The sequence below is a fragment of the Centropristis striata genome, chromosome 12 (genome assembly GCF_030273125.1).
Source record: "Centropristis striata isolate RG_2023a ecotype Rhode Island chromosome 12, C.striata_1.0, whole genome shotgun sequence".
Lineage (NCBI taxonomy): Eukaryota > Metazoa > Chordata > Actinopteri > Perciformes > Serranidae > Centropristis > Centropristis striata.
This window is the reverse complement of record NC_081528.1, coordinates 19,201,515-19,228,462: the sequence shown is the minus strand read 5'-3', so window position 1 is coordinate 19,228,462 and position 26,948 is coordinate 19,201,515. Positions and strand designations below refer to the sequence as shown.

The 26,948-nt window shown below is 37.0% G+C and overlaps 1 protein-coding gene across 1 annotated transcript; it reads right to left on the bottom strand.

Moving 5' to 3' along the window:
* On the bottom strand, positions 1–26,886 carry fmr1 (fragile X messenger ribonucleoprotein 1). The gene is given in 15 exon segments (XM_059346006.1): positions 1–2,977; positions 4,660–4,739; positions 6,522–6,722; positions 7,813–8,047; positions 10,603–10,693; positions 10,695–10,983; positions 11,741–11,819; positions 12,017–12,187; positions 13,073–13,189; positions 16,323–16,416; positions 17,695–17,843; positions 18,627–18,698; positions 19,621–19,714; positions 20,582–20,634; positions 26,182–26,886. Coding segments are annotated over 15 exon segments (1,989 nt in total). The 5' UTR covers positions 26,233–26,886; the 3' UTR covers positions 1–2,764.
* Between the last annotated feature and the right edge of the window lie 62 nt (positions 26,887–26,948).

Genomic DNA, 26,948 nt, shown 5'->3' with positions numbered 1-26,948 from the left:
TAAAACGTACACCAAATTTTTATTTTGTCAAGGTATAACTCATTGAAACGTTTCTTCTACAGTAATACTGCAAACAGGTTTTCCAACTGCAAACCAAAATGGTTAAATACAAAGGTTTTCATAAATTAAAGAAAAGCTCATGTTATCAGGTGACAGTTCTACATTCACGATGTTGCCGCCCTAATCCTGCGACCTGATCAGGTTTGTCTGAAAGCAAAAGTTACCATAATATTTCACTGCTGTCCTTTGTTAAAATGTAAGTGAAACTAGTCGAATTAAGTCTAGCTTAACCTCGAAACCAACCACATAACGTCCGTTTAGCCTCTGGGGGCAGCTGCCAATATTCCTGGGGTTAGATATTTCTCTACAGTCTGATTTACAACTTCAATACTTGTATAGATGTTTTAGGCCCGGACGACGTTTTGGCTGATCTATGTAAACACATATCTGCACATAAATGCAGAAAGGAAAAAAATAAATAAAAAGCTAAGTTGTCATCAGATAGCTGACGTGTTACGAAATTGCAATTTGGCCAATCAGTCGTTTTCCACACAGACTGTGTACCTGCACTCAACTGAAGCCCTCTTTAATGTCAACGGCCAATAGACTCAGACTACAAACCAGAACGCTTCCAATACCAGAGTCTTATACTGATGCCTACAGATGCTGCGTTCATGTGTCGATATCTATAGAGCTTAGTAGTGATGTGCCAATGGAGCCTCATGAACTATTTTCTTTATTTGCTGAGCCCACTAGATGGAGCTCTCTGTTTAACAACAAGCTTAAAGCACATTCAATTACCATTGCTTGAGCCTTTTTCTATAAACCTAGAGCTCCATCTAGTGGACTCAGAAAATAAAGAAAATGGTTCATGAGGCTTCATTGGCACATCACTAGAGATTAGGTCTAGTTTATGGCCTCAGCCCTCTCAGTGAGTACTAGGATGTGGGCTCCTGGTGACAGGTTATTATTAATGAGATAAATGAGCTTCCGGAGAATTATAACAAAAAGTCCAGTGCTGCTGGGAACAACTGCAGAAATCTGGATTAACTGTACCACAAAGCTTTTTATTCATGACTGCAGTAAAGGTTTCAGTTATGAGTCATGAATATCTTTTAGAATTACGGTTTACTCGTGATGTGCAAATGAAGCCTTACGAACCATTTCCTTTATTTTCTGACTCCACTAGATGGAGCTCTCTGTTCAACCAAGAGCTAAAAGCACACCATTGGTTGAACCTTGTCCTATAAACCAAGACCGCCATCTAGTGGGCTCAGAAAATAAAGAAAATGGTTCATGAGGCGTCATTGGGACATCACTACTGTATACCATTGTGAATAAATAAGACAGTTATTACCTGTTTCTGTTCATTGTATGCTGAATTTAGAATAATTATATTGAGTGTTGAGATTTACAGTAGCTATTATGCATCTAGTTTCTTGTGATTCCTTAAAGGCCAATCCGGATTGTAAAAAAACATGTTGTCGATCCTCATGCAGTCTATTTGAAAACTATTTCGTACAGTAAATTTCCGATATGACTCAGCCGTGTAAAGAGAGTTCTACCCTTCACTGTCTGTTGGGGACATTAGGAGCTGCTCTGAACACAGAGAACAGAGTGGGTGTGGCGTGAATAGACTGAACGCTTCAGTGTCACTGTGGATTCCCAGTTACTCTTGCCCTAGTCGTGTGTCCTGTCACAGGTAATCAATTTTAAATATAACAGCAGTGCATGACATTTGGTACCCTGTTGAAGACTCTTAGGAGTGAGCGTCTCTGCTTCTGTGAATGTTTTTGTTAACAATTTATTTGCATCAGAGTGCCTCAGATTTATGGTTCCCCATCTATATGTTGTTGAAGTCATACTTGGTCTGACAATCCAAGAAACTGAAGGAATTATCTTGGCAACAGGAAACAAAACACAAATGATTTAAAACAATGAGATAAGCATTTGTTGGCAATTTCGTTGCCCATGCACACCCATCCCAACACACGAACACTTTGAACTGCTCTTCACTTTGCTGATCCCAAAGGCAGCTTTGCCTTGCCTGAAAGCTCTGTGTGTGACCATACATAGAAGTGAAAAAGATTTTGTATTTTGGAATTGATTAATGAAGTTCAATAGTCTCTCTGGCGATGCACCTGAAAGATGCTAAATGACACCTCTACTCGGTATAGTTATAATATAAGTGCAATGCTGTGTTACAGCTGACTCCCAAGTGTTGGATTTTGGAGGATTGGACCACCAAAAATGTATTATTTTCTTTACATTTCTTTTTTTTCTGGTGTGAGACAGTCCAAACGGGGCAGTGGCAAAAAAATGAAATCATCCACTTTAGATGATTTTAAAAATCAACACCAAACAATATTTTGCCTTTGATGGGTAAGGGAGCATGTTTTGGGTTAATGCCTCTGTGAGGGATGAGCTATAGTCAAATCCCTTCTCTTCTTGTTTCCTTTTATCTAAAAAGTACTGTTTCTTTTATTCGCCGCTGCAGAGAAGAACAGGAGATAGTGGAACAGTCAGGAACAAACCCGAACAGCACACTCAAACACCTCAACAGAGCAGACCAGCAGATACTAGATTGCCTCCGGTCTACGACTTCACTACTCTTCCATGCTGATGAAATATGTGTATTCATGTATTTGACAGAGACAGAGAAAGAAAAAAAAAACGAGAAAGACTAAGATGGTTTATGACGAGTTGCCTGTGTGTATTTCTGAGTGTGTGTGGGTCTAAGTGAGAAGGTCCTCCAGTGGTGGATCTACGACACTCCGTTCACCAGCGGAGGAGCGTCCTGTTTGTCCTTCTTCATCCCTCGGTCTCTGATGGGTCTCTGATGGTGGTGGCGCGCTGGGCCCTCACCACCCACACTGATGCCACCCTGGGATGAGGAAGGCCCTCCTCCTCCTCCTCCTCCTCCTCGGCCCCCTGAGGAGTGCTGCACGCTGCGCTCGTTGTTACCGTCCACACGGATCTGTGGGAGAAAGAAAATAAGTACAGTCTGGTTCCACAGTTCACAGCTACAAGTGGAGAGGAAATAAGATCAAATGCATGATGAACTGGGAGAGTGGGTGGGCCAGCTAGCTAATCCTCTGTCCAGTGGACAAGCTTGTTTCACCTGTTTTCACCTTCACCTGAAATTAATGTTCTACACAAGTAAGTACATAGTGTACACGTTGAATTGCACGGAAGTGTACTAACAAAAGTATCCAAATTGAGAAACAACACTACTTTCATTTGTGGTCTGCTGAACAGAGAGAGAGAGAGAAAGAGGGAGAGAGAGAGAGAGAGAGGTTTGTAATTGATTATAATTCAATGATTGTAAATATTGCTTTCTTTTATTGTTATTAGTTTTTCTTTTCTTTTAAAATGAATAATAGAATTATAATAATTTATTGTAAATATTGCTTTCAAAATTCCTTACTGTTATCTTTTTTTCTGATGCTTGCTTTGGCAATATATACAATGTTACGCCATGCCAATAAAGCCAATTGAATTGAATTGAATTGAATTGAGAGGGACAGAGAGAGACTTTGATTGTAATTCAATGATTGTAAATATTGCTTTCTTTTATTGTCATTAGATTTTTCTTTTCTTATTTCCTTTAAAATGAATGATAGAATTATAATACTTTTTTGTAAATATTGCTTTCTTTTATTGTTATTAGTTTTTCTTTTCTTAATACCTTTAAAATTAATGATCGAATTATAATAATTTATTGTTAATATTGTTTTCTTTTATTGTTATTAGTTTTTTCTTAATTCCTTTAAAATGAATGATAGAATTATACTTTTTTGTAAATATTGCTTTCTTTTATTTTTATTAGTTTTTATTTTCTTAATACCTTTAAAATGAATGATAGAATTAGAATAATTTATTGTGAGTATTGCTTTCTTTTATTGTTATTAGTTTTTTCTTAATTATAATTAATTTATTGTAAACATTGCTTTCCTTACTGTTATCTTTTTTTTTTAAACTTCTGACGCTTGCTTTGGCAATATGTACAGTGTTAAGTCATGCCAATAAAGCCAATTGAATTGAATTGAGAGAGACTGAATTGAGACAGAGAGAGAGAGAGAGAGAGAGAGAGAGAGAGAGAGGGAGGAGGTGAGGCAAGGAGGGGCTGAGTAAATCACTGCACAGCTTTACAGTGAAAAAAGATTTTTAGTAGAAAAAAATGTTGATATTGTGGCCGGCTGCCACAAATAAATCCGATGAGACACTTTATTCAAATCGAGGATTTTGTGCAAGGATGGAAAAAACTTTTTTTTTTTAAGGTGATGACCTCAGAAAATGACATTAAAGCATTCCAAGCTTCATTGAAAAACCTCAATAAAAGCTTCAAATGTAAAAAAAAAACAAAACAAAAAAACAAAAAGACATCAGTGCAGGCCTTGTAATTCACTGGCTAAGAAAGCATGAGAAGAAATGTGCATCATTCCTGGTTCTAAAAGTAGGACCAAATATGTGTCACAGAGTTTTGGCCACCTATTCCCTACTGAGACACAAATAAATGCAGGCAGCGATCAGAAAAAAACATGTCTGTGGGCATTTCTATCACTTTCTTGGTCTCCAATAATTTAGCTTAAAAAAGGGCTGCTTTGTAGATATTGTCAGGATTTAAACAGGAGAAAAGATCAATTTAGCGTGTGTTACCTGTAGAGTGTCCTCCTGCACTCTTGTCTTGGGGTCTCGGACATGACGAGGTCTTGGCTCGCTCCACTGCATGTCGTCACCTAAACCAGGACAGAAAAAGATCAAGTGTTATAAAATGCTTCAACCTTGTAGGCCTGTCATGATAACACATTTTTTAGGATGCTATATTTTACCAGAAACTATCATGATAAACTGTAGTATCGTTGCATTGATGTCATTTTAGTTTTATAACAATATTAGAGCATAATAACTACAAACTTTTTCCATAACAATGATTTTTTTAATCTCAGGAATATTAAACATTGGAATTTTGATTAAAAAAAACATAGATAAATGACAACCAAAACAAATAAAATAGACTCTAAGGCTCTGTTAACAAAAAACTGCACTAAAACAAATATTATGTATTATATTATTTTATATTATAAATAACATATGAACAGCTGGAATGGCTGCTTGGGAAATATAGTTATTTTTCGGCAATTGGTACAGCATGTGCATTGCAGCATGACTGTAAAGACAACACAAAAAAGCAGAAAAAGTGGTGAGTGGCATGAAAAAGAGTGGCGTAGCTCCTTTAAGAGGCAGGGCAGTCACGAATGGCTGAAATGTTGATAGCTTATGTAAACAAACACGCACGTAAACAACAATATATCGAGTCCACAAAAAAACTATTGTGTCCATTTTAGAAGTCAAACGGTAAGTCGATATGGTAATTATCGTGACAGGCCGACATCGTTCCAAACTAACTAAAGTTGAAACAAAAACCACTGACAATGTGACCATGGGGTTAAATCTGTCTGTCTTTGTAACATTTATGTCAGGGTAACTTATTTTTTTCCCCCCCAATATAAATGTGGGTAGCCCAGACTGAGGGCTCAGTTGGGAGAGTTGGTTGGCCCCCATCCAAAGGGTTGGTGGTTCGATCCCTGACCATGGCAGCCTACATGTCGAAGTATCTTTGAGCAAGATACTGAACCCCAAATTGCTCCCGATGTGCTGTGTTCATCGGTGTGTGAATGAATTCCCAATGGTGGCAGGTGGCACCGTTTAGGGTAGCCTCTGACACCAGTATGAATGTGTGTGTGAATGGGTGAATGAGCGCAGTCTGTAGTGTAAAGCGCTTTGAGTGGTCGCAAAGCAACTAGAAAAGCGCTATATAAGTGCAGGTCCATTTACCATTTACTTGCAAACACTCAAAATGAGAACGTATCAGCAAAGAGGGTCTGCAGGGAACTCATTACTTGAATTCTTCCCATTCTTCTCGCTAGAATTTAATGAAAAGCATCTCAAAGTGTTATTTATTTTCACTTCACTATACACTATACACATTTACAGGTTCATCTCAAAACATTAGAATATGAAGGAAAAGTCAATTTCCAGTAGTTCAAGTCAAACAGCCCCAACCAAGTATTGAGTCATATAGATGGACATACTTTTCAGAGGACAACATTTACATATTAAACAGACTTTTTAAAATTGGTCTTTTGTAATATTCACATTTTTTGAGACATTGAATTAGAGGTCTTAATTAGAATAAATTAAGACATGAAATGTTTTATTTTGTGTGAAATGGATCTATATAATGTGTTATTTCCACTTTTTGAATTTAATTACAGACATAAATAAACTTTTCTATGATATTCTAATTTTTTAAAGATGCACCTGTATTTCTGCTTCTTTCTCGTTTACTTTATAATAACTTCAATAATGACAATCTTCATTCATTATCTTAAAAAAATATTCTTCATTTCCTGTCAAATGGTGGAAAAATAACAGGAATGCAGTTATAAAAGTGGTTGAGAAAAGGTGATAAAGTGGATTGTAAAGATGAATGGCAGCTGATGAGAATCCCTATCTACCTTTATATCCTCCGCCTCCTCGTCCTCTCCCCCCTCGTCCCCGTGGTCCTCCTCCACCTGCTCGCTTTCTCCCATCTGTCCGTCTGGGCAGGGTCCCGCCTCCTGTCATCAGCTCTTCGGTGGGGGCCAGCGACCAATCGCTGAGCTCATCTTTGTGGTCCGACTCCGTCTCTGAAGCGTTGGATGCTTCTGAGTTGGTGCCTGGGAGGACAAGAGTCAAACTCCATTTAAACTGCCTTGCAAAAACAACGTGGAATTAACCTTTGGATCAGCGGTTCCCAAACTTTTTTAGCCGCGCATCCCCTTCTATGTCTCAACCGGGTTGACGCACCCCCAATCCCCCACACCTTCAAAAAATATATATATTTTTTTATAGCCATATTAAAGGTGGCATGTTTAATCATGCTCAAATGACCAAAACACACATATAATAAAATAATCACCATCATAACAATGAGCTCTCACATTTGAATGAATCTGAAACACAGTTTCAATATAATGCAACAAAGTTATGCGCAAACTTCCACTTTTAAGAGCAAAGAGGATGATGACAGGCTCAGGATCAGAGGCAGACAGCAAATCAGTTGGGAAAATGTTATAATATTTTGAGCCGCGTTGAACAAAAACGCAAAAATCTGTCTTTTTTATGTTTCTTTTGGAGTAATGGCGTCTTCCTGGCAGAGTGGCCTTTCAGTCCATGTCTCAGGACTCGTTTCACTGTGGATAATGACACACTCTTACCAGCTTCAGCCAGCATCTTCACAAGGTCTTTTGCTTTTGTCTACACAATAGTCCACAATTCTCTTCCTGATATCTTGGTTGATTTCTTTTGACTTTCCCATGACTTGACACAAAGAAGCAGTGTGTTTCAGGTGTGCCTTAAAATATATCCACAGGTGTGTCTCCAATTAACTCAAATGTTGTCAATAAACCTATCAGAAGCTTCCAAAGACATGACAGCATAATCTGGGCTTTCCCAAATTGTTTCAAGGCATAATAATGTTAGTGTATGTAAACTTCTGACTTTGAAGAAAGTAATAAAAAATGGTCTAAAAAATCCTTCTCTCATTATTCTGGAATTTAGCAAATAGAAATAATTTTGGTAATCCTAACGGACCTAAAACAGGAAAAGTGATTGTCTGATTTCATGTCAGACAGTGAGTAAAAAAGCATATGTGTCTTTTTATATAGTGTATGTAAACTTCTGGTTTCAACTGTATCTACAAGCACAGTATTTGAAAATGGAGCAATGGATGTAATTGATTTCAACAAGTTGATCATTTCGTTGTACCTGAGGCAAAAGCTGCACCTCCTCCTCGTCGCCCTCTGCCACCTCTTCCTCCTCCTCCGTAGGGCTTCCCTCCTCCTCCTGCTCCTCTCCCCATCCCCAGCCCCATGCCGTTATCGAACACATAGGTTTTGTCTTTGAGGTTTCGGGGCCCCGTCCCTCCTCCTCCCCCTCCCCCTCCTATCTGCCTCAGCTGCTCGTCGATCTGAAGACGCTCCAGGCGAAGCTGGTCCACCTCCTGTGGGCAGAAAAAACAAAAACATTAAAATTAGTATGTTTACATGCACACTAGAAGCCTGCCTTTTCATCATATCTCAGTGTTGTGGAAAGCTTCACAAGGTATTGCACTTCATGGCCTTGAAGCAGCAGGGAGCAATTGTGCTATTTGCCCTACAATAAAAACGGTCTAAAGTATATGGCGCATCATTTCTTGCATCATTCATGTAGTAAGATATCACTAGGGATGGGTACCTTTCACATTTGAACCAATACGGTACCGATACCCAGTACCTGGGAACCGGTACCGGTACTCAACGGTACCAATTTTCGGTACTTTTGCGTTTGTTTATGTGGTAATAAATGTTAATTTGTTTAATAATAAAATCTATTTCTTTCAATTCAACATATTTATTTCTCAAAATATAAACTTTAATAAATATATCAAAACAATATAAAATCCAGGATGAGCAGTGCTTTATTGTTGAGTGAACGTGCATTTTGTAACATGAAGGTTGCAGTGTTATCAAAGGATGCAGAGGAGCGCTCTCAGGTGGCAAGTGCATGGAGAAGAAAAAAAAAAAAAGGTTGCACGTGTGATTTGTTGTGATGACATCGTAGCTGTGCGGCGGAGCACCGGTCAGACATTATTGTGGGCACGGCATGGTTGGAATAAACAAAGTTGAGTCGGGCTGCTCTGTGCACATATCGAGGATGATGCAGGAGTCCGAGGGATTTAATTTCAGCGAGGCAGTTTGGAGTAAAGTGGCAGGTAATATTCCTGAGTTGAAGAGCGCAGTATTAGCGGAGATGCAGCAGCTAGCTGCTGGCTGCTAATGACTGGTCTACAGAAGAATGGAGAGAGCAAACAGAGTAAGGAAGGTCCAATCTGGAGGCAGACGAAGGCCAAGCCCGGGTAGAGACATTGGAGAGATAGCAGCTGGCGGCTAGCAGTCCTAGAGCCGGGCTGTTCGTCTCTGCGCCGGGTTGGAAGAGGGCAGCAGCTAGTGGCCGCGGTGAGCAGACAGGACCAGACGAGGAGGTAAATAGAAAAAATAAAAATAGTGCGATCGTCAGCACGCTTGTTAATCAAAGACGTCAAACGAAAACAGGTTGAAATCAATGCTCAGTCTAAAGTTAACACCGTTTAGGTACCGAAACATGGTACCGTTTGATTTTACATGAATCGGTACTCGGTAGTACCGACGGAATTGGTCGGTACCTATAAAAGTACCGAATTCGGTACCCATCCCTAGATATCACGTCATCCACATGTTTCCTACTAGAGGTGTGAATGAACAATACGATTTTATCCCAATACTTGAGCCGCGATACGATATTATTGCGTGTAAGCACTTTGCGATATGGTGAGTATTGTGATAAAATATATTGTGATTTAACTGTTTAACTGCATTTTTTGTCCAAAACATTAAATTCAATCAAGAATTGTTTTGTCAAATAAGACAGAATTCTCAGTCTATTCATCTCACTTCAGTCTTTTTATTTCAAACATGTATGGACGACAACAACTGCAGAATTTATTCAAACTTTTCTCAACTCTAAGCTTCACTGCTCTGTATAGCTTCAATATATGGCTGTGTCTGTGAAATAACGTCGCCATAGAGTCACATACCTGGTTCCAGTGTCTATAGTATGGAGCTATAACCATCGTAACTTTGCAGCGTTAATTCAACAATTTCCCGACACGATATCCTGTCGCACATATAGATAGTGTCTATAGATTCCTTAGATCTTCTAGTTTCATATGATACCAGTATCTCCAGTATATTTTTAAAGTGAGCCCGCAACGGCCTCCAGAAAAAAAAAAAAAAACAGCAAAAACTAACGCTAAACATCAATACTTGGCGACCATGATTTGATACAATATCGACACGCAAAATATTGCGATACAATGCTGTATTGATTTCTTCCCCCCCATCTCCATTTCCTATTAGGGATGGGCATCGATTTTCGAATATTCAAATTAAATCATAAGTCATTAAATCATAAAAAATCTAATAGTTCATCATATCTGGGAAAAAAAAGTTGGATTAAAGGTGCCTTCGGCGCGGGGGCAGCGTAGCATTTGATGATACACAGTGTGGCGGGCTAGATGCCAAGCTAACTGTGCACAATGTCAGCAGCTGAAAGCAGCATGGCTAATTATGCACAGAGTCTCCGCTGATCATAAACATGGTGATTGTGAATTAACGACATCACTAACTGTGCACAGAGTGTCCGGTGCTTGTTGTAAACAAACAGAGATCACTAAGTGAACACCTCCTGTAGCAGCAGCACATACACACTGTACTGCTACAGAGCTAACTGTAGCTAACTGCTGCTAACGGCGGCTCTTCTTAACAAGCCGACCTCCGACTGAAATACACATCCCTTGTCTCTGACTGTGATAACTATTGCAGAAAGCAAAGGGAGCATGGACACAAACCACAAGCCAAATTTCGTATTTTTTGGGGTCATATAACAACAATATTTTCCGATGTTAAAGCTACAAATAGTTGCATGTTTAGTCATAGTCTGTGGGATTGATCCAACATTAACACTGTGGATTGTACACACCTTAAGGTAGTTGAGGTGATAGTCCAGCAGTACTGTAGCATTAGAGATGCTCTCCTTGGTCCCCACAAAAACAAATGGCACCATCCCCTGTGACAGAGGGTTTAGATAGAGAAAGAAAGATTAAATGATACTGTCTCGCATCATTGGGATCAAAGGTGGATGATTTAGAGGGATGAGGGTGGAGCCTGACTTCAGGATACTGTAAAACAAAAAGGTGTGGTCTTTCTTTCCCACTGACCTCATCTGCTGCTGCCGCTGCTGCTGCCGCTGCTGCTGCTGCTAAGGGCTTTTTGTCATTCTCAGGCTCAATGCGAACCCGAACCACCCCAGACTTATCAACCACCTCCTGGATCAGTTTGCCGTTTTTGCCGATCACCTTCCCTACAGGGCGAAAGAACATCATCAGTGTCTGCTAGGGCTTTGAAATGTAACAATCTTAAATCTTAAAATAATTAAGATAAGATACGATAAGATTAGAGCTGCAACAATTATTTGATTAATCAAACAATAATCGATTATTAAACTAATCAATAGTCAACTATTTTGATAATCAAATAATTGGTTTAAGTTCTCTGATTTCAGCTTCTTCAATGTGAATATTTCTGGTTTCTTTGTTCCTTTATGACAATAAACTGAATATCTTTTTGGTTTGTGGACAAAACAAGAGATTTGAGGACGTCATCTTGTGGTTTGGGAAACACTGATTTTATTGACCAAACAACTAATCGATTAATCGTTTAAATAATCGACAGATTAATCGATAATGAAAACAATCCTTAGTTGCAGCCCTAGATAAGATATAACTTTATTTATACCGCAGTGGGTAAATTTTGTTGTCACAGCAGCTTAAGATACAGAGACATAGATATAGAAGACAGAATATAAAAAATAAGACACAAATTCTTAAATTAAATTCTATACACATTCAATACATACATTACTGCTCTTTGGGATTTATTTGTTTGTTTATTTGACTGAAAGTATTTAACATTTTTACAGATATTGCACATTGGATAAAATATATTTTAGCATGTTAAATAGGTTAAACAAGTTGTTGCATGTAGTAAAAGGAACATCAATGAATAAATAAACTAATTTAAGTTACCGCATGAATGATCTCATTGAGTGGTTTTCTCACCTACTAAGTTCCTGGGAACTTTGATGACATCTTCAGAGAACTCCAGGAAACTTCTTGCGACACGGACAGCATCCTGGTCCTGAGACAAACCACGGGCATGAAGCATCACACTAATTTGTAAATGCTCTGATTGGACAAATTGCAAATGTAAAATTCTGGGTGTCATGGATCTATATAATGTTATTTCCAATTTTTTAATCGAGTTACTGACATGAATGAATTTTTCTATTATATTCTAATTTATTGAGATGCACCTGTATCCTAGAGACTTCCTACCTCTCCGTATATGTGAAAGGTACACGTTTCCTCGTCCAGGTCTATGTTGGTGACTCCAGGGACTTTACGTGCTTGCTGAATGTTGGCCCCATGCGTCCCGATGGCCAGACCCATTAAATCGTCCCGAACCGCAAACTGTTCATGAAACCGTGACGCCAGCTGTCTGGAACTCTGTAGAAACAGAAAATACGAGCAAAAAACAACATAACTGAGCAAGTAACAGTTAAGTGATTCTGGTATAGCAGTGGTTCTCAAATGGGGGTACGCGTACCCCTGGGGGTACGTGAAGGCACTCCAGGGGGTACGTGAGATTTTAAAATATACATTTAAAAAGTACCATCCATGCAAAAATCCTTTAAAAATAATGATTTGATAAATATTTGAGGAAAATATAAGTTTAAGTTCATAAAATTTATTTTATATTCAGTAGGCTATTCAATTTGATTCTCGTAAAAACCCAGAGTCTCCCCCATACCAGGATGGTTCGACCCAACCTGTCATATGCCACCTGGCATCACCTGTCAATCACTTGAAAACTCAAAGATGGAGTCGTGGTTGAAGCGTAGCAGTTATAGTTTTAAATGGTTATATGCTCACTGTTTTTACTACATTAGTTTTAATCACTACATTTTAGTGATGAGAAATATTTGTAATAAATTTAGTCATGGATTATTAACATTTACAATGTTTGAAATAGATTTTTTTTTTCCAAATGTTTTAATTTTGTATGTGTTTATCAGTTCCAAAGTTTAATAAATCAGACACTGATGGCACAGCGCTCTGTTTTTAAGTCTTTTTTTTTTTCAACCAAAAATGCTTTGCCATGGTTAGGGGGTACTTGGCTGAAAAAATATTTCAAAGGGGGTACATTACTGACAGAAGGTTGAGAACCACTGTGGTAGACAATCCTTTAATAAAGCTAACGATCACATTATCATAAATGACACGTATATTCAAAGTTGCAGTTGCCTCATATTGTGTGTGCGAGCTGTGTGTGTGTGTGTGTGTGTGTGTGTGTGTGTGTGTGTGTGTGTGTGTGTGTGTGTGTGTGTGTACCTCCAGTTGTCTGTTGGCCTCTTCGTTCCTCAGCATGAGCGACAGTTTGGTGCGGAGGCTCCTGAAGTGCATGTCGCTCATCATGTTGGCCCGCTTTGTTGTGACCTCATTCACAGACTGTGAGAACAATCAAACAAAGAACAAAAAAAAAAAAAATCTGACTTTCAAATATGTTTCTGATGCAGGTGAACTGAAAACATTATGTGGTATTGCTGTAAGCCACTCACAGGATGTACTAATCAAACAGAATCAATGGCAGAGTAAAGAATTAGATTATGTGTATAAAAAGTAATTTAACCCTCCAAGCCCCCAAAAAAAGGCCAAAATTGTACCATTTGACATAGCCAGAGTTTAAAAACAGAAATTAATTTGTCAAATCTTTCCCAAAGCTTTCCTTGAACTAATCATATGCAACAAAATCCAAAAATCATTAAAATATTGATATTTCATTAAGTTATCTTAATTCTTCATGTATCATTTAAAATATTTCTCAAATTCTGCACTCCTCAGCACACCTGGGAGGCCATGAGGGACTCAGCTGAGACCAACAGTAAGGTGACAAATATTCAGTCAAACTTGAACTACATACTGTTTTAACAGAGCAGTGGTTGGAGGAGGAGGTTGTAAAAATGTAAATAGGGCGCCACAGGATTGAGTTCTTAAACCTAGAAGTAAGTTAGTATTTTAGCTCCCTAAGGTCTAACCTCTCAAACTCAGTGAGGATTTTGAATGCGTTGGTGGTTAGATTTCTGAAATAAGGTCTGTGGCTAAAACAAGCTGAAGAGATGTTCACGTTTTGTTGTCGACATAAAATACATTAGCAAATACTCCCACTTGTGAATTTTAGAGTTTTTATGTGTCCTTAAATAGACGGTTACTAACAAGAGGCTAAATGAGACTACAGTGGTTGTCGGGACATTACAACAGCATCCTATACAACAAGGTGGGATGGGCACCTTTATCCGTGAGATGAGACATGCACTGGTTCCTCCTCATTTATAAAGTCTTGATAGGCGACATGCCACCATACCTCAGCACTTTATTAAACTGGTCACACAGTAATTATCCAACACACTCTAGTGATTGCTTAATGCTCAATGTTCCCCGGACTAATACTGAATTTGGAAAAACTGCTTTCAGTTTTTCTGCTGCATCTATCTGGAACATCTTACAACATTCATTCAAACTCAACACAATTATAACTATGGGCCAGTTTAAAACTATGGGTGCTTTCACACCTGAAAGTCCGGACCAAGGTCCGTGTTCTGTTACATTGTATACATTTGGTCCGGTTGGTTTTGGTTTCACACTGCAAAAAGAAGAACGGACTTTACAAGACAATTCTACTGGACACGTCATCTCCCTATGTACTTCCGCGGCTCATTTTGTTTTGGTTACGCTGCGTTGTTAGGCCGGCCGGCATCTGACGTCAGTGTCACTTCCTTAACTTGCTTACACAAAATGAATCCAGCGAGCCACCTTTTACTCCGTTTGAGTCCTTTTCCCATGCGTTATTTCAGTCTTGTGGCAGTGAAGGTTTCTGCTGCTGTCCTCAGCTCCGTTGTGCACACAATTAAATGTTTGTCCTTGGTCTTGTGTTACCTTGCCGCTGATTAGTCGCGTAGCAACGCACACGCCGTAGCGCGCATGCAGCAGCACGGCCGCTGTCACACACACGCAGCTGCACCTCCAGGCAGATCGCCACAACAAATACTTTTGCTGGTCTTTTGCTACCAGCAGCACCAGCTTAATGAGCAATACGTAAGAGTGCTTGGTATTCGCAAGTACCGTAATTCGAGAGCAGAAGAAGAAAAAAACTTCCTGTCATTGATACGAAGGTCCGAGACCTTGGTTCGTTTGGTCCGGACCGAGACCACCTCTTTTGGTCGGACCAAACTTTGGTCCTTTGGCCCGGACCGTGGTCCGCGGCACCTTTCACACCTGGAATTTAGGTTCGGATCAAACTGAAAAGTCCGAAAGTCCGGACCAAACGAGATAGGTGTGAAAGCGCCCTAAGATAACCAAGAACTCTGCCTTTCACTGTAACTGTTTTTAATGTTTTTGCATATGTTTTTGTCTGTGCTGTTTTGTGTTTTCTCTGTACTCTCGACATCATTGTAATTGAGGGGTTGCCCTCAATGATTCCTCGATAAATAAAGGATAAATGAAATTAAAAAATAAATCACGCGAGACATAGACTTGAACTCTCTCACTAGTCGCCTCATAGCCTCTACTCATGTTTTTCAGAGCTCTTGCAAACTCTTAGTGTAAATTATGTTAATAAACAATTTATTAGTCTATGGATTAACTAGCTTGTCAAAGACCTTCTTAAGCACAACAGTAGTGACAGTTTTGACTGTTGAGTAGTTCACGACAGCATAATATGAACTTTTTACTTCTGACGGCTGCATTAGTGCTTCAAACATCATAAAAGTGGTGTTCATCTGTGAAAATGATCCTGCTAAACAAAACGTGTCACCATCAGAGACGTGTTTGCCACAGAGCTTATTTTCTGCAAAAATCCCATAGGAGAATTCTCAACAGACCCCATGGAGATGCTACTTCTGGGTTGGCCTACAAAAATGCATAATTTCATGTGCTCTCTATACTGCCCTACAAAGTCTAACTGCAGTAACTACACTTTTGGTCGAAATTGAGTTATAACTAAAAAAGAAACTTGTTGATGTGTCTTTTATCTTGTGACAAAGTTTAAGATTTAAATTTTGTTTTATTTCAGAGAAGTAATGATATTAAAATTGCAGTAACTACAAATCCAACTCAAAACCAAAGCAGCAGTAATTGCACTTACCACGGTCTGATTTTCATACATATACACATTTAAACATAAAACAAAAGCAATGTAGCCTTGTATTTCTTCATTGTGTTGAATAGTGAAGACAAGAATAACAGAAATCATATGTTTATTTGATTGGGAAATTATTATCTAGATAGTGATGAAGTAAAAAAGTGAGAAATTATATTAAGACTAAAATATAACATGTCTTTACAATATTAAGTCTAAAATACACAAATCTTTGAATAGAGTTGTTAAACACTTTCAAATATTCATAACAAAATCAATTTGAAAATGTTTATTCACTGAAAACTAAATATAAAAGCAGAAAGAAGACAACATTATAGTTACTGCACTCTGCTTGTGCATTACTATTAGAACATTTTACAGCAAAACCAGAGTGCAGTAACTACATTTTTGGGGTCAAAGGTCAAATAAAAAAGTGATTCAACCAACCAAAATGACCAGCTGCTTTTTCTCCGAGTCGTAGGTGACACTGAACGCTCCCACCGCCTTTTTATAGTCTTTGTGTGCTGATTCCTTGGAGCACCTGTCAACACAGAGTTACACAAATAATTAACATAATTAAGGTAATTCATTTCCCTAAATAATTTAGTCATCATTACTGATTATTTAAAAATACGTGTGCACATACCATCAATTCATCAAGGGTTCCTGTAAAACTGAGCAGCTCGTGCACAAGTCTAATTGCTTTAAACTAGGAATGGGCATTTGGAAGAAACCTGCCAACTGGATTATCTATAATGTTTACTTTGAAAGGACGAGCAGACTTCCTGTCGATCGTAAAACTAACTCAACTGAGATTAAACTGTAAAAATAACGTCAAGGAATTCAATATTTTATGTTTTAGCCCCCGAAGAGGTATGAGGTTAGTTTTCACAGTAATCTTCATATTCAAATGTGTTTTGTGTTTAAATACGTTTTGGATAAAATTAAACTCAGTAATTCATGCTAGCAAGGTTTGATACGCTAAGCTAGTTCTGCTCAAATTAATACTCTTGTATTTCTGTGTGTTTTATAATTGTTTTTGCAACTTTCAGTTTGTAAACTGTAGCTTTATCCAACATAATTCTCAGTTCATTGGCTGATTGATGTACGGCCGCAGAACTGAACGCTCGTCTGTTTCAGTTCAGTGATACTGATACACAGTCAGAGATAGAATTAAGATAAAAAAATACTCTTAAAAAATATTATTTCCATCCCTAGTTTAAACTGAAATGCTCTTGAATTTCCAAACTTTAAAATGTTCTGGTGTTTTGCTCTCCCTCTCGCTCTTTTCTTTGCTTCACTTTCAACTTTCATAGTCAATACAGGGATCTGGAATGGATCCAACTAGGGCTGGGCCATATATCGATATAAAAGATATATTGATATATTTTTAAATGTGATATGGAATTAGATATAAGATATATATATATCTTAGATATAAGATATATATATGCATATATCGATATTGTTAAAATTTGCACTGTGATCTTTGCTCCAGACAAGCTGCGGCTTTTATTTAAGGTATTTTTTATTTAAATGTGCACATTATGGAGCTTTGATTTAAAAAAAAAAAAAAAAAAAAAAAGGTACTCTTGTTGTTATACAGTATTTATGTTCACTTAAATAAACGGTTTCAATAAAATTACTTGTGACATGTCATATTTGGCTCTGACTTTTACTGAACATTTGCTCTCATTTTGGGATATATATCGTATATCAATATTCAGCCTAAATATATCGGGATATGACTTTTGGTCCATATCGCCCAGCCCTAGATCCAACCAAAAGGTAACTTGTAGAAGGGTCATGTCAAACTTACATCTGCCGTAGATCCTCAGGTACGTCCAGTCGGATCTTGATGAAGGTGGTTTTGGTGGCTGGTTTATTCGGGTTGACAGGCCGTAACCGCTCCAGCGTCACTATCTCATTTAATGTGGCGTCGCATGCAGCGTACTCTATTACGTAAAACTACACAGACATAGAGAAGAGAATGATGTCATTTTGAGAAGCCATTAAAAAAAAGGGAAAACGACTGCATCAATTCATAAGTTATAGACATCGGGTGAATAACATAATCCAAACTTAGTGGAAAGAATGTGAAAGATAAAAAGAGAGAAAAGAGGAAAAGAGAGCTAGAAGCACGAAAATAAAAAGAGACTAGATGAGATAAAGTGTAAAACCAGGCCAGAGGGGAAAAAATGGCGACAGGTTAGCCTGAATTAAAACTTCAAATTACGTCGTTCATAAATTAATATCTCAATTCTGTTCACAGGAGTGAGACACCCATAATGACATTTAATCATATTTACAGTATCATATTTCTCAATAAATTAGAATATTATAGAAAGTTTATTTATGTCAGTAATTAAATTCAAAAAGTGGAAATAACACATTATATAGATCCATTACACACAGAATTAAACATTTCATGTCTTAATTTATTTAACATAATTTCTTGTAATTATAATGATTATGGCTTACATTTAATGAAGACCTAAAATTCAGTGTCTCAAAAAAATGAATATTACGAAAGACCAATTTTAAAAAGTATGTTTAATATGTAAATGTTGGCCTCTGAAAAGCATGTCATCTATATGACTCAATAATTGGTTGGGGCTGTTTGACTTGAACTACTGGAAATGGACTTTTCCATCATATTCTAATATATTGAGATGCACCTGTATATTAATATCGACAATGTTGAACAGCTACTTGTACGATGATATTGGATTTAGGAGTCTGCAGTCATACCTCTCCTTTGACCATGCGAACCTTGGCCAGCCACCATCCACATGGCTCTTTGTCATTGGCCCTGGAATATACCTGACACACACACACACACACACACACACACACACACACACACACACACACACACACACACACACACACACACACACACACACACAAACACACACACACAAACACACACACACACAGCACATTTTTACAAAGCTTTCCACAAATCACCCAAACCTGAGATTTTCTGGCACCGAAATGTATGTAAAGATAAACTGATGTTGACTCATTTCCTATTCAATCATTTCTAAAAAGGAGACTTTTAGTACTAGGCCTATAAATGTAATACAAAACAAACTGAATGATTTACTCAGAAAATAATTATGAAGTGAACAAATGCTTTTTCATGGCAATTTCAGAGAAGAAATAACATTAAATTACCCCAAAGTGTGTTTTTTCGAGACTATTACACCATGTACCTTCAGCTCATAGTTTTTCTTTTAATTTGACAAACAAATACAGCAAAGAAAAAATGAAAGAGTAATAAAATACAATTTAAAGCCTAATTGCTACCGCTCTTTTCTCAGAATTTTCCTTTTCTTGTCTTCTCCTCATCATCACAAGTCACACGCTTATTTCCAATTCGAGGTCATTTTCTCTGAGTTTTAAGAATCGGTTTGCCTACACAGCACTACTTTTTTCCCCCTGAATTCATTCTGAACTCTGATAACTGTATATATGTATATATTAACTTATATTGTGTGTGTGTGTGTGTGTGTATATTGTTTATACTTTGTATACAAATTGTATACTTGTTTTATTTTATTTATTGTATCTCATAATTCTTAATATTTTCGCACTGGAGTCTCTGTAACGAAAGCAATTTCCTCCTGGAGATTATTTAAGTAATTCTGATTCTGATTCTCTGAATGCCTTTGCTATTTTAATAATCTCCATCTGATGTTCATTTTCTGGAACAGTTCTGAAAGTATTGAATGTGTCCCACCTCGACCTCATCGCTCTCATTTATCTCCTTGCAGAACCCTGTTGGAGGAGGAAAACGCACATCCTGGAATGGGATTTGGCGCTCTGGCTGCCAACTGGGACAGAGGGACACACAATACACAATCATTAAAATAAGCAGAATTTCACCACTAGCAAAACTTAAAATTCAACAGTATATATATTAGGGATGGGCGATATGGACCAAAAGTCATATCCAGATATATTTAGGCTGAATATCGATATACGATATATATCCGATATACGATATATATCCTGATATTTTTATCCCAAAGTGAGAGCAAATGTTTAGTGAAAGTCAAATATGACATGTCACACGTAGCTTTATTGAAACCATTTATTTAAGTGAACATTAATACTGTATAACAACAGGAGTATCTTTTTAAAAAAATCAAAGCTCCATAAAGTGCAAATTTAAATAAAAAATATCTTAAATAAAAGCAGCAGCTTGCCTGGAGCAAGGAAGGAAAAAATTATTAGACCACCCTTGTTTTCTTCAATTTCTTGTTCATGCCTGGTACCAGTAAAGGTTCATTTGTGTTACAAATATAATGATAAAAACAAAAAATAGCTCATAAGAGTTCAATTTAAGAGCTGATATCTAGACATTTAACATGGTTTTCTTGATAACCAAAGTCATAAACAAGAAAAAAAACATGGAAAATGTCTAGATATCAGCTCTTTAATTAAATTCTTATTATTATAGATATTTTTGTTGTTATCATTATATATGTCCAAACAAATGTACTTTTAGTTGTACCAGGCATTAAAATGAACAAGATATTGGAGAAAACAAGGGGGGTCTAATCATTTTTCCCATGACTGTTTATCAATATATGATATCTTTTTTATCGATATATCACCCAGCCCTAATTATATATATATATATATATATATATATATATATATATATATATATATTTGTGTGTATGCACATTACTCACTTGTTTTCAAATGCCACAGAGACCGATCCTTCGTGAACATCCTTCACGAAGGCCTGCAACAATCACATGAATATTAGAATAATCAGAGTTTGGAATACATGTTTAAACAGTCCATAAAATGGTTCCATTCTGCAACAAACATTTGACTCAAGCCCAAAGCTGTTAGCAACAAAACAGCCCAAATTCTTCTCTTTAGGCTTGAGTCAGGTTTGGCTCTGTCTCTCTCTGGTTGTACACACAGTCTGTGTCCATGTGTGTCAAGTATTGCAACTAGGACATGCAATGCCTAGAAGGAAAAAGGAGAGACACAGAGTCCAGTATATGGGTTGCATTAGCCTGGAAAGCTAACATTCAGTAATGGATGAAACGAAGCAAAAAAAACTTGCAAAAAGCAAAGATTCCCCAAAAAACCCCATGATTCAGAGAAAGCTTTTCTATTACACTAATATTATGACTTCCGTCACTTGTAACCACGCCTGTACAAAACTCCTTACAGGACTGAGACTAAAAAGAAGAAATTACATTTGAGTGACTATAAACAGCAAAGGCAGAAGGTTTAGTATGAAATGTCATATTAAACTGTGCTGGTGTAATGTGTGTGTGTGTGTGTGTGTGTGTGTGTGTGTGTGTGTGGAAGAATGGCTTATTGGGATACAACTGGCTTTTTTTCATGAGTGACTACTGATTTCAATGAATTGTTTGTTCTGTAAAATGTCAGAAAATGAGAAGTGAAATTGTTATGAGTCTGGATTAGTCAGAGCCTTCCACTGTGAGGACTTTGTCATGATTTTTTTTTCTGTGATCATTTAAGACAATAGCCAAAGTTGTGACTATTCCTTTCACATAATAATAACCTATAGTTTCATCACGATACGATTTCGTATGATTGTTTGGACAAATGGCCTCAATACAATGTTGATTACATTTATTCGGGGGCCTTCGATAGAAAGATAGATTTTACAAGGTCTTCTACTCATTTGATGATGATTTTTTAATGACATGAATATAAAGGTGGAATTTCAAAATAAAGGCATTTCTAAATGATGACCATTAGTATTGATATTTCCTCTTTGGATCGATGATTGTTGATCATCGATCCACTAAAATACAATAATGTAATGTCTTATTTTTTGTATTCTTTATTCTGATTTCTATATCTATATGTCTGTATCTTGAGCTGCTGTGACAACTAAATTTCCCCACTGCGGGATAAATAAAGTCATATCTTATCTTATCTTAATAAAACTTTACGTCTTAGTCAATAAAAACTAACACAGCCACTTCCTTAGTCAAATAAAACGTACCAGTCTTAAACTGCTTTAGGTTTCACAATGTTTCAGTTTGTCATGAAACACTGAACAATAACAACAAAAACAAAAAACATAATCCGCAATAACCTCCGTCCTATTTGGCTCTATTAAATCCTGTACAAGTGCCAGTTTTACCACTTCAGGGATTAAAGTCCTGGACTCAGGCATCAAATTGTCCTTTCTTACCAAGTGAACTACGGACAAACACACCTCTGTGTCCAACAGCTCTATGTACATGCTGGAGATTTTATAATATTTAGGAACTGAGTCACTCACACATTGCATTACATGTATTTATCTGATGGTTTTACCCAGAGCGACTTACAATAAGTGCATTCGACCATGTGGTACAACTCAAAAACTGCAAGAATCATGCAAGAACACCAACTTTTTTCTCTTTTCTTTTTTTTTGGGGCCAAGGTGCCCATGGTGTGAGTCATTTGAGTTTTTAAAGTAAACAGCTCAAAGTTGTGATTCTATTGGTAACAGCCAAAACATCTAATCTAATGTCAATATAGAAAAGAATAAAGTATATGCTAGGAGATATACTATACTATATACCAAGATTAGGTGTGCACAAGGTGGACTTTTTCAACAGATATCTTCAAATATTTTTTTTCTATTAAATGACATTAAAAAACACAAACACAAACAAAAACTAGGGCTGGGCGATATGAACCAAAAGTCATATCCCGATATATTTAGGCTGAATATCGATATACGATATAAATCCCGATATTTTAATCGCAGTGAGAGCAAATGTTCAGTCAAAGTCAAATATGACATGTCACAAGTACTTAGGGGTGTGCCATATCGTATCGTTCATGATAATATCGGTATATTTTTTTTATGGTTAAAAAAAATGCATATCATGATATTGGCAACGTTCTTACTTCTTGATGTAGTGGTTAAAGTTGTTTTAATCACAAAAAGCTACTTACTCCCTGTCGCTAAACACATGCAGCTTTCAAAATAAGAGTACAGTGTGTTAAGAGAATCCACCACAGAATTTACAAGAAGACTGTCAAAATAAGATGCCTTAAATAAAACATACAAGAACCTTTATTCTCCTTTACAAAATTTCATTAAAATAAGCCCCCGGAACCCCTAAATGGTTATTTTTATTATTTTCTCATATTCAAGAGTCAAGAGTAAATTTTTTTTTGTATTTGGCAACTGTTGAGATTTGCACTTCAAACTACATTTTAGGTTTTTAACTATTCAGACTAAAAAAAAAATCATGTTTTCTATATCTTTTTAAATATTTCCTAATATCGTCAAGAATATCGTTATCGCAAAAATAGCCTTCAATATCGTGATATTCTTTTAGGTCCATATCGCCCACCCCTACAAGTACTTTTATTGAAACCGTTTATTTAAGTGAACATAAATACTGTATAACAACAGGAGTAGCTTTTTTTTAATTAAAGCTCCATAAAGTGCACATTTAAATAAAAAAATATCTTAAATAAAAATAGCCTGTGAAATAAAATAAGCCCATCTTTTTCTGAAATAAATATATTTATATGAGAAAAGAATAACGAACATTACAAAATAACTAAATATGACAAACCCTAGTAAGGGCAGCATTTATATATAAAGAAAGTAGAAAAAAACTATATCGATATACGCGATATGGTCTAATTCCATTTCACATTTTAAAAAATATCAATATATTTTTTATATCGATATATCGCCCAGCCCTAACAAAAACATATATGGCCTAATAATACAAATTCAATTATTTGACATAAACTGTCAAATGAGACATGTCATTGTATAGCCAAAATGTTTTCATTGGCAGATTGCAAATCAATAATCACCACCTACGGTATTGTATTGGAGTGTGTTATTCAGAGAGAGCTTTTAACGCTTCAATGAATAAACTCAGAGACTGACTCAATGTTTGCAATGGACCTCTGCATCACAGCCCACATCTGCATTTTTTCAGTAATTCAAATACTGTAGAATGGATCAGTATAATTATCCAGCCAGCAGCAAAAGTTGAGCAGTTGGCAAAGTCTGCCTTTCAGTGTAAAGTGATAATGAAAAATGCATTTCAAATCCAAAAAGGATTTTATGGATCCCATCCTGAAAATTGGCTAATTGCCTTTTCGTGCTATAATTTAATTATAATTATAATTAAACCTGCCAAATGATAAAACGGTGTTCAAACTGCATGCCAAATATCTTTGCATCTACAAAAGTGATTTTTGGCCAATGCCACACCCAACTAATTACATATACTGCTGACGGTGCCAACTTTAACTTGTCTTGGAGCCAAAAAAAATCCAAAAGAATAAACTTTTTTTCTTGATTTCTTTTACTTTCACCCGGCATTGAATGCGGCATAAGGCTCCATAACGATCATTGCTACAGTGCAGTGCAGCACAGGTTGGCAGGATGGTTTTCCAGCCAACTAAACACTCATTATATCATTATAGAAGTTATTTCTGATGGTTGTACTGCACACTCCTTCGATTAATATTCCTTACATTAGACTTGAAACTACAAAACCTTTAGAAAGATGACAGAGCTTAGAAGCAATTACAATTCGATTTAATTAACTATGCAACCAAAGTAGTTAATCCACTGTTGATCATTGGTCTGATATTAACTGTGGAACTTGAAGTAGACAGTGAGTGGATGAGAGCTGAAGCTATTTTATTCATTGTTTTACTAACATTCTTCTTTTTTTCTGCCAATCATACATTTATTTAATGGCTGTAGTCTCTTTGCAGATTACGGTTTCAAATCAAAACAAGACTTCTTAAATGTTGGTTAATATATATCTGTATATTTTTCTTTCCTTGTCATTCCTGCTTCCCTTGTTTCTCCCCAATCTTCTGATCAACCCACAAAAACTGGGAATACTAGGCTTTAATCCCACAGCAGTACTTTCACTTTGGATGCCTCAGTATATTTCCCTAACAGTTGTTTACCTTTCACCATCATTCCAATAGCAATTATTTTTTCCACTGTGGTACAATTAAACAGGATTTACAGACACTGATCATAGGAAACATACCTCTATATTAATATCTTATAAATCTGATTTATATGGTACATCGATATTCACCCTAAATATATTGTGATATGACTTTGGGTCCGTATCGCCCAGCCCTAGTTTGTGTTTTTTAATGTAATTTACTAGAAAAAATATCTGATGATAAAAGTCCACATTGTGCACACCTAATCTTGGACTATGGTGCATTTCTTACTAAAAAGCATATAATTTATTATTTTCTATATTGACATTAGATTAGATGTTTTGGCTGTTACCAATAGAATCACAACTTTAAGCTGTTTACTTTGAAAACTCAAATGACTCACACCATGGGCACCTTGGCCCAAAAAAAAAGAAAAGAGAAAAAAGAAACCTTTGCTATCTCTTATTGTATCTAAATGCAGCACAGAAGTACATCAGTATATTTGATAAAGTTGGTGTTCTTGCATGATTCTTGCAGTTTTTAAGTTGTACCCACATGGTCGAATGCACTTATTGTAAGTCGTTCTGGGTAAAACCATCAGATAAATACATGTAACGCAATGTATTAGTGACTCAGTTCCTAAATATTATAAAATCTCCAGCGTGTAAATAAACACCTTCAATAAAAACTACTTGTGAAATGTCATATTTGACTTTGACTGAACATTTGCTCTCACAATGTGATAAAAATATCAGGATATATATCGTATATCGATGTTCAGCCTAAATATATTGTGATATGAATTTTGGTCCATATCGCCCAGCCCTACTCTGTAGTAGAATATGATCTGAGAGCCAATGCATTACCCCCAAATAGATGTTCGTCCTACTTGTTGACGCCTGTATTCAGAATAACCCTACAACTGATAGCAGCCTTAATACAACAACAGCTACCTGCCAGTGGTCAATGTGGGAAACACAGAGGCAAAGCAAAACAACACCCATGTTGCTGTTATCCTCAATTAACTTAGCTGTTACTTTAAAAAACACAAACCAGGACCGAATTGTTGCATTTAGCAACCCCTGCCAATCACTTTACAGATAACATAAATAAAAAACAACATTAATATCAATACTACAACAATTACATCACCATTAACTCAAAATGTAGCCAGCAGAACTGAGGTTAGAGCAGCATCTTGGCCCTAGGTTGAGCTTTGTTTACAGATATTGAGCGTCCCGGTGGAGGAGCTGAGGCCCGGACAAACAGCAGGTAACGACACTTTCATGTATGTAAGCCTAGTATTTGTGCATGGTGTGGTGGCTGAGGTAACAAAGCACAATAAAAGTGATAAACTCACCTTATAAAAGGCCCCACTTGTTCCCCTCACTTCCACGACTAGTTCATCCATGACGCAAGTTACTACAGCTCGCTAGCTAGCTAACTACCGTCAGCGATGTTAGTAGCTAGCTAGCTAGCTGGCTAGCCTGCCGCTAGCCCAGGCAGAGCTTCTATCGTTAGCTCCGCTAGTTAGCCACAGTAGCTGCCAGCTGGATGCAAGAAGAGGCCACGATATCTGAGAGTGACCGTGATGTTGTTTCCCGTTTTGCACCGTCTGTGAATCCTCCGTTTGTTTCTGGCAAATTTGCGATTCCGGACGTATGGTGAATGAAGTCCGGGTGATGTAGCAGGCTGTGTTAGCTTGTATAGCTAGTTGTGTTAATGTAGTGTGATTAGTGGTGAGCAGCTACTGCTGGATGGATGCAGAGCTCCATGTGACGTCTGAGCCTTCTTCCTCTGCTCTATCCGAGGCTGTTTCACTCATCTGAGCCTTGTGCTGCTCTCCACAGGTAATACACAGGAATGTCCAGTTCACATAGCAGGACAATCTATTTTATACAGTCTATGAGGACAATCTATCTAAATAAAAGCCACAATTGTCTTTATCCTGATATGAACCCCATCCTATTTCCTAACACAAATCAAAACAGATAATATTATGTCAGCACTATTCTGTCCTACAAGTCTAACTGCAGTAACTACATTTTTGGTCAAAACGGAGTTATAACTAAAAAATTAACTCCTTATGTGTGTTTTATCTTGTGACAACATTTTAGATTTTAATTT